Genomic DNA, 15042 nt, shown 5'->3' with positions numbered 1-15042 from the left:
AAAAGGTCATTGCTCCTTAGGATATGTTTTGATGAATTTTACTGATAAATAATTAATGTGTAATAATAGTAATGATTGGATGACAATAACATATAATAGAATAATAAATTTTTTTCATATTTAAATAATTATATATAAATATATATTAATAACAGTTATTTTATTTAAATGATATAGTAGTATATTGTACTTTTAATTAAATTATTAATTTACTTATATCTTTTCACATGTTATAATAAATTATATAATAAAAAAATAAAATATATAAAATATAATTAAATTTATATTTAAATAAATAATTATTACACATAATTAAATTAAATTTTTATATTTAATAAAATAAATCATTATTATTTATATAAAAATAAGATTTTTGTTTATAAAAATATAACAAAAATTTAACATATATTGAGAGTATAATGAAAAACAATTTTCACTTCTTATCTATTCCATAATTTTAAAATTCATCCAAATTTTTCATTCAAATATAGTCTCTTACCATCCCATTAAGTTGAAAGTGAAAACAAACATAATTTTATCACATCCAAAATATCATTCATTAATTAACTACCATTTACCACCAAAAAGTATTAGGGGCCAAAAAAAAAAGCAACTACTTTGGCAACTACAAAATCAACATCCGTATGATATTTAAGAACAAACCTATAACAGACAAAATCCATCAACAAAATATAGCTCCAATGTTAAACTCACTTCATTATCTAAACAAAACTTCAACTGTTCAAAAAGAAAATTAAAATTCAGGACCAACTACAGACTTGTAAACCTCAAATTAACACGTGCTAACTGCATTTGAGGGGCGATCAATAAGCAATGCAACTTCTTAGTCAAACAGACTGAAACCCATGTCCTGTAAACAATATCAAACACAGCCAATGTGTCAAAAAGATTTTCAATATTTGCAAAGGGAAGAAGTGATTATTTAACAAGAAAATCTTACATCATCAGATTCCTCTTTCTCCTCTTTCTTCTCTTCTTTCTTTTCCTCAGCAGCAGGTGCGGCTGCAGCACCACCAGCTGAAGGAGCTGCGGCAACTGCAGCACCACCGCCACCGCCACATGGCACAGAAGCCAATTTCTCCCTTCCAGCTGCAATTAGCTCTAGTATATCCTTACCATGAACCTGGGAGAGAAGAAGCTCAATTCTTTCATCTTCAGCTTCAGCCCCAACTGCAAAACATGAAAGTAAATTAGTTTTTCATTGCAAGGCTTCCCCTCCCACAGCAGAAATCAAACCTCAACATAGCCTCTAGACATAGAAAAACGTTATATCCTGAATCCATAGACTTACCAATTCATCCAACAAATACTTAGCAGCATACCATGTTCACAGAATTTCCGCTAAATTTCCTAAAATATAGGGTACCTTCATCTTATTCTTCATATTGACAAACTTAAAATCAACATAGCACGCACTTTCCAACCAAAAAAATAAATGATTTCACCCAGATGCCAGACACTTCATAAGCATAAATTACAATATAATTTAAAGATATTCACACCAAATCCTTATAAGAGAGAAACAACAAAACTACAATCTCGTAATTACATCCATATCATGACGGTAGCACTTCAAGAAAAGAGAAACTTCTAACACATCTGAATCAAAAATGCTTAATCAAAATCAGTCGCAAAAATGAAAAAAAAAAAGGACAAAAACATATGAGAAAGAACGTGAAATTCGAATAGAACTTAAGATTTGGTTACACTTAATGGGTTGTTGAAATTAAAATTTGCAATACCATGAAAAAATAGATAAAAAACAAGACTGATTACCGGATCCAAGAATGGCTTTGATGTCTTCAGCCGTGGGGCATGCGTTGCCTCCCAATACAGCAAGCAAATAGGCAGCGATTACCTTCATTTTCTGCTCGGAATACACAAACTTAAATATCAAATCTTCAGAATAAACATGATATATACATATATGTAATGGCCTGAAACTTAACTAGATGAGACGTCGATGCCACCTGTTCTCACCTATCAATAATCATATATCTAAACATCATCACTCATGTAATTGTCATTTCAAGGTAAATGTCAGACATAACTTCTTCCCTGTGTTTCCTTAATATACATGCATAGTATTTTATTGACTAACTTCACACTACCACGACATAACTAAAGTATTCTTACTACATGTATGCAATTAAAACTGCTGTGTAAGTGTGTGTATAATGGTATTGGTCTCGCTTAGTCACTCCTCGCATCCCCCTAGGGGTTGGATTTCGCTGGTGGTAATTCCAGTTACGGTTCCTGCTTCACCATATCTGTAAATAAACAGTAATGACCCTACACATGCCCAGTAAGTCAAATTTAGAATTTGAAACAATGTATTGAAATCAGTATAATTCCTAGGCCAGAGTCCCCCTCAACGCTCCCCTCTCCTAAACAGCCGTTTTCTCACCCAAAGTTTTACTGATTTTCAACCATTTCCTAGACCTTTCCAGAAAGTATATCTTGCAGATTTCACCACCAGAATTCTTGTTGCCTCCTACCCAGCAAGAAACAAACCCATGACCCATCCCCTGGCGTGCTCCCAGAATTCTTTCTGGGTCCCTCCCAGTATCCTCACTCAACAGCCCTTTAATCTCTCTTGTGGTATGTTTTTCCAGAACCCCACTGGACCCTTCCCAGCACCCTCCCACTCTAACAACCCTCTAATCTCTCTCTTGGTATATTCTTCCAGAATTCCACTGGATGAAATTCCCATTTTAGTTCATCACCTAAATACCTCAGCACATTCTGTCACCTAATCCCTGTGTTTCCTCACCCCTTTGTCTACTCATATCCACTCTTTCAATAAGTGGGACTTGTATCTGCTCACTGTCAGCAATAACCTCTCTACACAACAAACCATATCTCTCATCGCTTCCAGATTTATCCTCACGTTCAGCAGTCTCATCTCTCTTCAGGTTTTACAGAGATGTTCACCTGCATGTAACTATATTAGACATGATAATAATATTGATTACCAACCACAACATAATTTATATTTCACTTAACGACATTCTTTTTATCCCACCACCCTACTCAATCAGACATCACTTCATAATAAGAGTTGAATGCATAATAAACGACCCTTACTGGGCCACTCACACACTCCATAGAAGACACAGTATGCAGATGACATGCCCAAACCAGTAAATAAAACCAGCAAATAAGATGCTCAATTATCAGGCATATTCTGGCCATCAGTTGGCCACTCACTCACACAGGTCTCCTCTGTACACCAGAAGACAGCAAGGAAATTATCTAGATTAGATTTTCCCTAAGTTACACTCAATTCCCCTAAATGCCCGACCAGAAGCTCCTCACAAGATTAATACTCTCTCTCGCCTCCGTTTGCGATCTGCTATTTCTTCTCCCCGATTTCTCTACCTTGAACCCTGCCCACACATTTCCTTTTAGACTTCCCAGCGTGTGCTCATGATCTCCTTTCACTCGTCTATCCTATTCGGTTCTCCCAACCCGTCTCCTTCAGATCTAGTCACTCCTAAGTTCATATTCCGCTGTTCATCAAATCCCATTTAGACTAACATTGATTCCGCCTACAGCTACAGCTTCCCATCACGCAGCGTTTTACACTCGACCTCCTTATTTTATAATTTAATCATCCTGTATATGTATTAAATCATTTTTTGAAGCCCGATTCACAGACTTACTACAATATTCTCCCAATCCCCTCAAATTCTCGTCGTGCATACATTATCCGAAACAAGGAATTAAAAGACGCATTTCAAATTCAGTGTTAGAAATTTTAAATTTTTCTTACCTCTTGCTTCCGCCTGAACGTTCGTCTACAACAGTGATCCTTCTCCGGACCCTTCTCGCCCCCGCGGATTCCTGGCAAGGATTCCTCCTTCTAATCCTCCTTGAATCGTGCTGCCCGTCTTCTCTTCGCTCAACCTCTCTGCTCTCACTATCTCTCGGCCTTCCTTTCTCGCCCCTCTCTTCCTCGCCGCCCCTTCTTCCGTCTAGGGTTCCTTCTGTTTTGAAGGAACCAGAAAGAAGAATTTATATGCGATAAAGTGGCCGTTTGATCCCAACAATAGATCTAAGACCGTTGATTAATATTTTTTATATCTTTTTTAAAATTCCTGAGTTTTCCGTTCCCTATTTAAAATCTTTACAATGTAGCCCCATTTATTTCCCTATTGCTCCTTTCTCTTTCAAATTTTTTGACTTTAGTACCTTTTACTTCCACCCCTTTTTTTTCTTGGGAGGTTACATATATATAGAGAGTAGGACATGATATAAAAAAAAAAAAAACACATACTGAGGGAGTTCTGGATTTAATTAGTGGCTAAGGTTTTCAGTTAGCAAAGAAGTGAATTAGAAAATGCAGTGATGTGTATATATGTTTGTAGTCTCTATATATAATACTAGGGTTTAGGTTTTGAATTTTTTTGTTTTAATTCTACCATCATTCTTTTATATTTATTTATTATTATTATTTTTTCTTTCGATTATTTTGATTTGACAGTTAAAATTAAGTCATATTTTTTTAATTTTAATATTATAAATTTGATAATAAAAATTAAAAATAAATTCTATAAAAGAATTGAAAAAAACGATAACGTTGTTTTGTATTGAAGAAATTTGTTTAATTTAAGATTACTACAAATAAAATTATATTTAAAAATATTAATATTATTATATAATATATAATATATAATGTTTTTATAGAAAGTCCCAAATATAGCCATATTTTTTAATTATAATTATATTTTTTAAAAAACTAAAAATATATAATAGAAAAATTAATATCAAGGTTTAGGTTTTGAAATGTTATTTTTTGGTTTTATCCCCATTTTTTGTTTTTATTTATTTACTTATTTATTTTTTCTTTGTAAATCATATTTTTTTCAACTTTAATATTATAAATTTTATGGTAAAAATTAAAAAATAAGCCCTTAAAAAATTAAAAAATATATAAAATTGTTTTGTATTGAACAAATTTGTTTATTTAATACTACTATCAAAAAATTATATTTAGAAAATATTAATATTATTATATAATATATTGTAACGACCCCAGAATTTTAGAATGAAATATGTGTATTAAAAATGTCAAATGCGGAAGCGAAATAAAATTTTTGATTAACATCCCTTACACTAAAACCAAAAACGTGCTCAAAGTATAAAAGAGCGAACTAACTAAAAGAGAAACTCGAAAATAAAAACTGTAAATATCACTACGGAGTCTTTAGGCGTCCCCTTCGCCGTCTTCCTGCAGAACGGGCTCGGGAACAATGTCTTCCTGATATGAAATGGTTAAATAAGGAATGAGCTACACCAGCCCAGTAAAAATATCTCACTATCTCACCGCCACGGAGGTAAAGGTGGGTAGAAAATACAAAAAGACCAATAGAGCATAATTTACAACAAATTCTTTTATCAATAATAAAATCCTTTACTGTCCACTTACCTCGGTGAAGTTCATAAAACAACGTACGAAAGCAATAACATTGTCATCATCACGAAATCATATGAACTGTATAACATAATACTTACCACGACTTTGCATCTCAATCATTAAACAATACATTTTCCTCATTTACCAGCCTACTAGTATTCATGGGGATCCATAGGGGTCCGCTACCCATGAACCCTTAACATTTATAACCTGATTCCAGGGCCGTCCCCATACCCCGTCCGGTATGGGCGCCAAAACCATGAACCTCAATACCCCGTCCGGTATGAGGGTGAAACGGGCCGTCCCCATACCCCGTCCGGTATGGGAGCCAAAACACATAAGATCTCCATACCCCGTCCGGTATGAGAGACCACAATCCCGGTAGGGTTCCCTACGGAGCCGGTCCGTCCACCATCTCCCAAGATATCTAGTCAGGCTGACCACATTATACAATTATCAATTCACATTACCTTTTATTCCCTTTTTTCTCAGTCAGCATCATCAAATCACACACAAACCAGCAAACCAGTAATTTATGCCAACATTGAACAACACACAACATCGGGTTCTCAGTCATTCAACCCATAATCAATAAAACAGTGATGTTTGTACACGAAACTATGAAATAGAAACATCAGACATCATAATGCATTTAAAACTGTAAAATAGAACAAACAACAATTGACCGACAAATACACCAGACTCGGGCTCCATTAGCAACTTTAAACAATTTCACACATCTATTGATTCATGAAATACCGTTTTATTATTTATTGAACTTTAATACCGTGATAGGAAATAGGGTGAGGAATCCTTACTTGTTTTTAGGGTTTGAATACGGCTCTACAGTGCGCCTACAGGCTGTCCCTAATTTTCTCTGAATTTTTTCTGGGGAACTGAAACGTACTACTAGTACCTGCACGTGTCCCAAAAAATCCCAAATTAAACCCGGGGCCCCTTTCGGCCAATATCGCAATTCCAGCACGGCGGCTCCGCCGTGCTCTGACGACGGCGCCGCCGCAAGCGGCGGCGATTCGCCTCAGGTTGGCCGTTTTCGGCCGAATTCGGCCACACTTACATCAGTCCTTGCGATAAAATAACCCTAGGGCCCTGGGGGGGCCAAAACATTATGAAAAACCGAAGCTTACCGGTGGCGGCGCTCTCGGGTGCGGCGGCGCTCCGACGAGGTTCGTGTTTTGGTGATTTGGCTCCGATCAACCTGTAGAGAAAAGAATGGTGATCACGGTGATATAAAAATTGTATCAAACGGAGGCCGGGAAGGGCCTCATTAGAGGCAAAAATCGAGGAGGGGCGCGGCGGTGCTGCTGGGTTTCGGCTGTGTTTTCCAAGCGTTTGGCCGGGAGTTTGGCTCTGATTCGGCCACAGGGGAACTTAGCATTGAAAAACGAGCCAAGAGTATGAAATTTACCTCGATCGGCGGTCGAAAAACTCCCCGGTGCGGCGGCGGGTGGCGGCGGCCTGCTCCTCCGGCGTCTGGTTCGTCTTCTCCGGCGAGGGCAGGCGGCTAGGGTTTTTGTGGTCAGGTGTGGGGGTTTTATTTATACCTTTTTGCCTTTTAATCACAGCCGTCCATCCTGATTAAATCTGGACCGTTCGTACTTGATTGGATCTGGGCCGTCCGTGCGCACGCTTGATTTGGGCCGTCCGTGCGCGCGGGGACGCATCTGGGCCGTCCGATCGCGCGCACGCGAATCGCCCACGTGGCCCGTTCCCGGGTGGACGTGGTCTTGCCACGCGGCAGGTCCTGGTTGGCCAGGGCTGCTGACTGGGCCGCTGACGTGGTTGCTGACGTGGCGCTGACGGGGCACAATTTTTTTAAATTGTGTTTTGACCCCCGGTTTCCGATTTTCTTTTTAAAAATACCTCCAGAATCCTAATTTTCACTCCTTTTTCCCAAAATCAATTTCAATTAAATCCAAATAATATTTTTACCCAAATTTATCATTATTATTATTTTTATTTTTATTAAATTAAATTAAATTAAATTAAATAAATCAATTAAAATTCAAAAATTATAAAATAAACTAAATAAAATAAATAAAAAAATTAATAATAATAATAATAAAAATTATAAAATAAGTGAGCGTTACATATATAATATGTGAAGTTTTTTATACAAGGCCTCAGTTTTTCCTTGGTCAGTATTTTTTTAATAATAATTGTATTTTTTGAAAACTTAAAAATATATAATAGAAAAATAATATTAGAGTTTAAATTTTGAAATATTCTTTTTCGATTCTATCTCAGTCTTCGTTCTTATTTATTTACTTCTCTTTCTTTTCTTCAACTTCTCCATTAAAACTAAATGACTCGACTGTTTGTTTAGACGATTTAAATCATTTATAAGTCATATTTTTTTCAACTTTCATATTTTAAGTTTGATGGTAAAAAAATAAAAATAAACCCTACGAAAAACTAAAAAAAAATGATAAAATTATTTTGTATTAAACAAATTTGTTTATTCAAGACTAATACAAAATAGATTATATTTAAAAAATATTAATATTATTATATAATATAAAATATATGATGTTTTTTATATAAGGTTCCAACTCTCCCTTGGTCAATATTTTTTAATTATAATTATATTTTTTGAAAAACTAAAAATATATAATAGAAAAATTAATATTAAGGTTTAGGTTTTGAAATATTCTTTTTTGATTCTACCTCCATCTTCATTCTTAATTATTTGTTTATTTTTTTTTTACTTTTTCATTAGAACTAGACGACTCGATTGTTAGTTGGATAGTTAAAATCATTTATAAGTCATATTTTTCTCAACTTTAATATTATAAATTTGATGTTAAAAATTAAAAAAAAAAAAACCTATGAAAAGCTAAAAAAGAAGGATAAGATTGTTTTGTATTAAACAAAGTTGTTTAATTTAATACTACTACGAAAAATAATTATATTTAGAAAATATTAATATTATTATATAATATAGAATATGTGATGTTTTTTATACAAAGCGCCAGCTTTGCCTTGGTTAGTATTTTTTAATTATAATTATATTTTTTGAAAAAATAAAAATATATAATAAAAAATTAATATTAAGGTTTAGGTTTTGAAATGTTATTTTTCAATTCTACCCCCATTTTTCATTTTTTTAATTTATTTTTTACTTCCTCATTAGAATTGGATAGATCAATAGTTAGTTGGACAGTTCAGATTATTTGTAAGTCATATTTTTGTAAACTTTATATTATAAATGTAACAAATTGTGCCCAATTTAAAGTTATCCATCACTTTCCCTACCCAGATAATACTTCTACATCTCATATAAGAACTAATATATCTCAATATAATTTATTTTAAAACTGTACATATTAATTCTTATACAACAAAATTTTCAAGCAACCATGTTATATCATCTCCTATCCATAAGACGTAACAAGTAAAGAATTTTTGAAAATATCTAAATATAAGAGTAAACTTATCCCTGTTGTATTTAAAGTTAAGTATGTTTATGCTATTATGGTTCCAGAAGGAGTCCAGTTTTACGGTAGTGGATAAACGTGATGTGAGCATGGACATAAATCATAAAGAGAATACTCAATCCAAAGAAAAATGAGAGAATAAGCCAAAGAGGAGATCTTATGCCCGACCCTAAATTTTCATATGTCTCTCCATTAATTTGACTACAATATCTTTTAATTAAAGATGAAGACTAAATCTATTTTAGTTAGAAAATTAGCCTTTAATTTTTAATTTATTTCCATATGTCTCCCATTTAATTTGGCCATAATATTTTTTAATTAAAAGGGAAGACTAAATTTATCTTACTTAGAAAATTAGTATTTAATTTTTAATTTTTAATTTATTTTCTATGTAGTTACAAATTAAATTAAGAGATTTATTTTCTTTTTTATCTATTTGGCTTGGCCTGTAAATAGGCCACCAAGTCTTCATTGTAAGGATTCAAAAATTATTTCAATAATATTAAGAGTGTTTATTTTCAAGAGAGGTTTTTCTACCATTTTGTTGAGTAAGAAATAGATCTACTTATCAAGGTACGATCTTGTATGAGTTCGTGATCACGTTAGTTGATCTTAGATTCCGCATCATTTAGTATTAGAGCGTTGTCTCTATGTAAACCTATTATCTTTTACTTTTGCACTTTTAAATTCTTGCACTATTTATTTATTTATTTAATTTTTTTTGTTCATCTATTTAAAAAAAGGATTATCTCATACATCGGTCCAAGAAAGACATAACGTCAATTGAAGCTTTCTTGGCTTGATAAAATCTTTGTTGAGTACCGATATTTTTTTTAATATAATTTTTCTTTTAATTTTATTTCTTGTACAAAAAAAAGAAAAGAATAGAAAAAAAAGAAGAGAAAAAAAAAGAAGAGAAAAGAAAAAAAAAGAAAAGAAGAGAGAAAAGAAAGGAAATAAAAGAAAGAAATCTCATCGGGAAAGTATTTACCTTTTTGGTAATCAACCATCCTTATTTGAAACGGTGTAAGAACCACCTCTTCATAAGGCAAAAGCTCCTTTTATTTTACAATTTTTTTTACAACCACGTGCATTCGCACTTACATAGTTCATTAAAGGCTATAATTTTTTTTTATATAGAACGTAACATACATCAAGAATAGATTTGTAGAAATATCTTTCGGATTTCTCTTTGGGGCAATACCGAATCCTTACATCTTCTATAAACCATCAATTTTTTTTTCTACTCTCAGTTTCTTTAATTGTTATAAGCTTTAGTTTTCTGATACATCTAAGTATCTAAATTGCATTTTAGAGTTTAGTGTAATTGATAACATACTACCTCTTCCTCTGTGTGTTACACTCTTGCTTTTAGTATCAATGCGGTATTTGTTCTAAAGGACTCCTTGCGATATCTTAAAACATTATTTAAGAATACTTTGATTCAAGAAGATCTATCCAATACTCAACTTGAGGGTGGGGGATAGAAAGGTAAAAGACAAGAGTGTATGAGATTATTAGAGGATAAAAGCCAAGTGAGTGAAATACAAGAAAACTGGTGAAAAAACTTTTTTTTAACACTTCTACAGGAAATCTTCTTATAATGTCAAGTGAGCATCAAAGCTTTGCCAACATAATGCTCCTTATGAAGGCTATGCATGCAGAATTAGCACGACTTAATTAGAAGGTAGATAACCTGAATAGTGGTCGAAGTGAAACAAGACACAGGACTCCTAATATAAGGCAGCCTAAAACTCAACATCCTAAAAATGAGGCCGAGTTGTAACACCCAAGTATCATTATTTTTATTTTGTAATTATTTGATTTTTTTTTTTATTTTTAATTAATTTAATTTGATTTGATTTAATTTAATTTTATGAAAATGAAAATAATAAAAATGATAAAATTGGGTAAAAATATTATTTGGATTTAATTGAAATTGATTTTGGGAAAAATGGGTGAAAATTTGGATTCTGGGGGTGTTTTTGAAAAGAAAATCAGAAACCGGAGGTCAAAATACAATTTAAAAAAGTTGTGCCACGTCAGCACCACGTCAGCAGCTACGTCAGCGGCTCGGTTAGCAGCCCCGGCCAACCAGGATGCGCCGCGTGGCAAGAAAACGCTGACCAGGGGACGGGCCACGTGGGCGATCCGCGTGCGCGCGATCGGACGACCCAGATCCGTTCCCGCGCACACGGACGACCCAGATCAAACGTACGCACGGACGGCCCAGATTCACGCGCACGGATGGCCCAGATTCAATCAGGCATGGACGGCCCAGATTGCATCGCGATGAAAGGCTCAGATTTAATCCCAATTAAATCGCGATCGAACGGCCCAGATTTAATCTTGATGGACGGTTGAGATTAAAAGGCAAAGGGTATAAATAACCCCACCCACACCTGACCACAAAAACCCTAGCCGCCAGTGCCTCGCCGGAGAAGAAGAACCAGACGCCGGAGGAGCCGGCCGCCGCCACCCGCCGCCGCACCGGGGAAGTTTCCGACCGCCGATCGAGGTAAATTTTCTCCCCCTTGCTCGTTTTTTGATGCTGAGTCCGCCTATGGCCAAACCGGAGCCAAACCACCGGCCAAACGGCCGGAAAACCCAGCCGAAGCCCAGCGGCACCGCCTCGCCCCTCTTCGGTTTTTTCCTCCGATGAGGTCCTTCCCGGCCTCCGTTTGATGCAAAGTTAATACCACTGTGATCACCGTTCTTTTCTCTACAGGTTGATCGGAGCCAAACATCAAAACGCAACTTACGGCGGAGGAGCCGCCTTATCCGAGAGCACCGCCGCCGGTAAGTTTCAGTTTTTCATGATTTTTTGGCCCACCAAGTGCCCTAGGGTTGTTTTATTGCAGGGACCGATGCAAGTGTGGCCGAATTCGATCGAAAATAGCCAAAAACGGCCAACCCGAGGTGAATCGCCGCCGCAAGCGGTAGTGCCGACGTCGGACCACGGCGGAGCTGCCGTGCCAGAATTACGATATTGGCCGAAAGGGGCCCTAGGTCTGATTTGGAATTTTTTGGGACACGTGCAGGTACCAGTAATGCGTTTCAGTTTCGTGAGAAAAAATTCAGGAAAATTAGGGACAGCCTGTAGGCGCACTGTAGAGTTGAATTCAGACCCCGAAATAGGTAAGGACCCCTCACCCTATTTCCTATCACGGTATTAAAGCTTAATAAATAATTAAACGGTATTTTGAGACTTTATAGATGTATAATTGATTAAGGTTGCCAATGGAGCCCGAGTCTGATACTGTGTTGGTATGTTATTGTTTGATTTAATTTCCAGTATTAAATGCAGCATGATGTTTGATGTAATTATATTATGGTCTCGTATGCATGAATTATGGTTTCTTTTATTATGGTTGGTATTATGCTTAACCCGATACTGTGTTGTCTTGTTTGGTGTCGATGACTGGTTTACATGTTTGTGTATGATTAGATGATTGAGACTAAGGAAAAGGGCAAAAAGGTTATGTGAATTGATAAGTGGAAAATGTGGACAGCCTGACTAGATATCCTAGGAGATGGTGGATGGACTGGGTCCGTAGAGAACCCTACCGGGAAGGTGGTCTCTCATACTGGACAGGGTATGGAGACCTTATGTGTTTTGGCGCCCATACTGGACGGGGTATGGGGACGACCCATTTCACCTTCATACCGAACGGGGTATTGAGGTTCATAGTTTTGGCGCCCATACCGGACGGGGTATGGGGACGACCCTGGAATCAGGTTATAAATGTTAAGGGTTCATGGGTAGCGGGACCCCTATGGATCCCCGTGGATACTAGTAGGCTGGTTAAAGAGGAAAATATGTTGTTTAATGATTTAAATGAAAAGGCATGATAAGTGTTATGTTATAAAGTTTATATGATTTCATGATAATGATAATGTTATTGCTTTCACATGTTGTTTTCATAGATCTCACCGAGGTAAGTGGACAGTAAAGGTTTTTATGTTAATAAACGAGTTTGTTATAAATTATGTTCCATTGGTCATGTCTTGTTTTCTACCCACCTTTACTTCCGTGGCGGTGAGATAGTGTGATGTCTTTACTGGGCTGGTGTAGCTCATTCCTTATTTAACCATTTCAGATAAGGAAGAAATTGTTCTTGAGCCCGTTCCGCAGGAAGACGGCGAAGGGGATGCGTAAAGACTCCATAGCTATATTTATAGTTCTTATCTCGAGTATCTCTTTTAGTTAGTTTGTTCTTTCATGTTTTGAGTGCGTTTTGGTCATTGTGTAAGGGATGTTAATCAAAATTTTTATTACGCTTCCGCATTTAACATTTTTAATACATATATTTGATTTGAATTTTCGGGGCCGTTACAGTTGGTATCAGAGCCGCGTTCCTCGGACCCATCCCTTACACAATAATGCTTAGAGAAAAATTCACCGATAAACCGTTACTCAACCGTTACTCAACCATTGAACCGAGCGGCCCGGGATAATTCACTTCGGGAGGATGTGACAAGCTATTTGAGATGATGGAAGGATTCATAGCTACCCAGCAAGGGCGAGGGGAGAGAAGGGAGTTACCCGACCCTCCTCCACTACCGTAGGTTGAGCCTCCACTACAGCAGGCTGATCCCGAGCCACCCCGGCACAAGCCTGCTCCTCCACAGTACCACCCGGCACCCCAGCCCCGGCACTGCCACAGCACGACCCAGTGCCCCCAGCACATCAGTAGGTGCCACCAAAGGACCCCCCAGTCTATCCCCAGCCGGGTCCAGTCCCTCCTCCACTGGATCCCGCTTCTTCCTTGATCGACCCGGGCTACATAGAGAGGTACAGGAGGCTGAACCCCTCCACCTTTACAGGGGGATCCTTTTTGAAGAGGCCCAGTACTGGCTGGCGGAGACTGAGAGAGCTTTTAGGATCTTGGGAGTAGTTCCTGAGCAGAGAGCTACCCTTGCTTCCTTCATGCTGGTGGGGGAAGCAGGACGTTGGTGGGAGCTCAAGCAGACCACCCTGCCTACACCAGTCACTTGGGAGCAGTTCCTAGTGGCCTTCCATGCGGAGTATCTCCCTGAGCACATCCGACACTTAAAGGAAACGGAGTTTGTTCAACTGGTTCAGGGAAACATGACAGTATCAAAATATGCTCGTAAGTTCCTAGAGTTGGGCCGATACTCCCCGGAGACATTGATGGATGAGGGCCGAAAGGCCAGGAGATTCCAGTCGGGTCTCTGCCCAGAGATCAGGCAACACTTGGTAGTACTGGAGCTCAAGACATATTCAGCAGTCCTAGCAAAGGCACAGATCGTGGAAAGAAGCTTCAGCACCCGTCCTCAGCCAGGAGGGAGTTCACGACCCTCAGCTTCGTTCCGCAGGCCAGCACCTACTGCGCCTGCCCAACCAAATAAGAGGCCCAGACCAGCCATCCAGGCCCCTCCTCAGGCTCCAGGGGCAGCACGTGGGAAGATCTGTCAGCACTGCGGCAGAGATCACGGGGACCGACCCTGCTACCGCCTCAACAACACTTGTCGCATTTGTGGCAGTGCCCAACATTATGCCAGAGAATGCCCGAGGAACCAGAATCAAGGGAGGCCTCCTATCCAGGGCAGAGCTTACAACCTTACCCAGCAGGATGTCGACGCCGACCCGGATGTAGTACAGGGTATGTATACTATCTGTGACCATGTTGCTCATGTTTTATTTGACACTGGTGCATCGCACTCTTTTGTTTCACATGCTTTTACTTCCAAAATTAATGTATCACCTGATAAACTTGATTCATTGTTGTTTGTGTCTACTACCAAAGGTCAAACACTACTAGGGGAAGCTATCTATAGGGCTTGTGTCGTGGAGATAGCAAATAGGAAACTGAGGGTAGACCTGATAGGGTTAGACACGGGGGATTTTGATGTAATCTTAGGAATGGATTGGCTAGCGGTGTATCACACCACCATAGATTGCTTTAACAAGAAAGTTGTATTTAATCCTCCTAACGAGGAGCCATTTACAAATTAATAAAATTATTCAGTACGTATTCCTTGATGGCAAGTTTTCTTAACTTCTAGTGCCTTAATCTTGTTGTTTTCTCTGACTAGACAAGTCCAAGAAGGAAATTTGTGTTCAAGAGATTCTGGTAGTCCGAGACTTCCTAGATGTATTTCCGGAAGAACTACCCGGTC

The 15042-nt window shown here is 37.5% G+C and overlaps 1 protein-coding gene across 1 annotated transcript; it reads right to left on the bottom strand.

The window, feature by feature from the left end:
• Positions 1-626: 626 nt before the first annotated feature.
• Positions 627-4028, bottom strand: LOC148268797 (large ribosomal subunit protein P2-like). Its single transcript, XM_088213391.1, has 4 exons — positions 3797-4028; positions 1798-1888; positions 962-1191; positions 627-871 (listed from the first exon to the last, which is right to left on the bottom strand). The coding sequence occupies exons 2-4, from the start codon at positions 1883-1885 to the stop codon at positions 845-847; spliced, it is 345 nt and encodes a 114-aa protein (XP_088069517.1). The 5' UTR covers positions 1886-1888; positions 3797-4028; the 3' UTR covers positions 627-844.
• Positions 4029-15042: the final 11014 nt, after the last annotated feature.

This window comes from Carica papaya, chromosome 2 (assembly GCF_054855325.1).
Source record: "Carica papaya isolate Zhongbai chromosome 2, ASM5485532v1, whole genome shotgun sequence".
Lineage (NCBI taxonomy): Eukaryota > Viridiplantae > Streptophyta > Magnoliopsida > Brassicales > Caricaceae > Carica > Carica papaya.
Note: the sequence above shows the minus strand (reverse complement) of the source record. Positions and strands in the feature narration are given on the sequence as shown.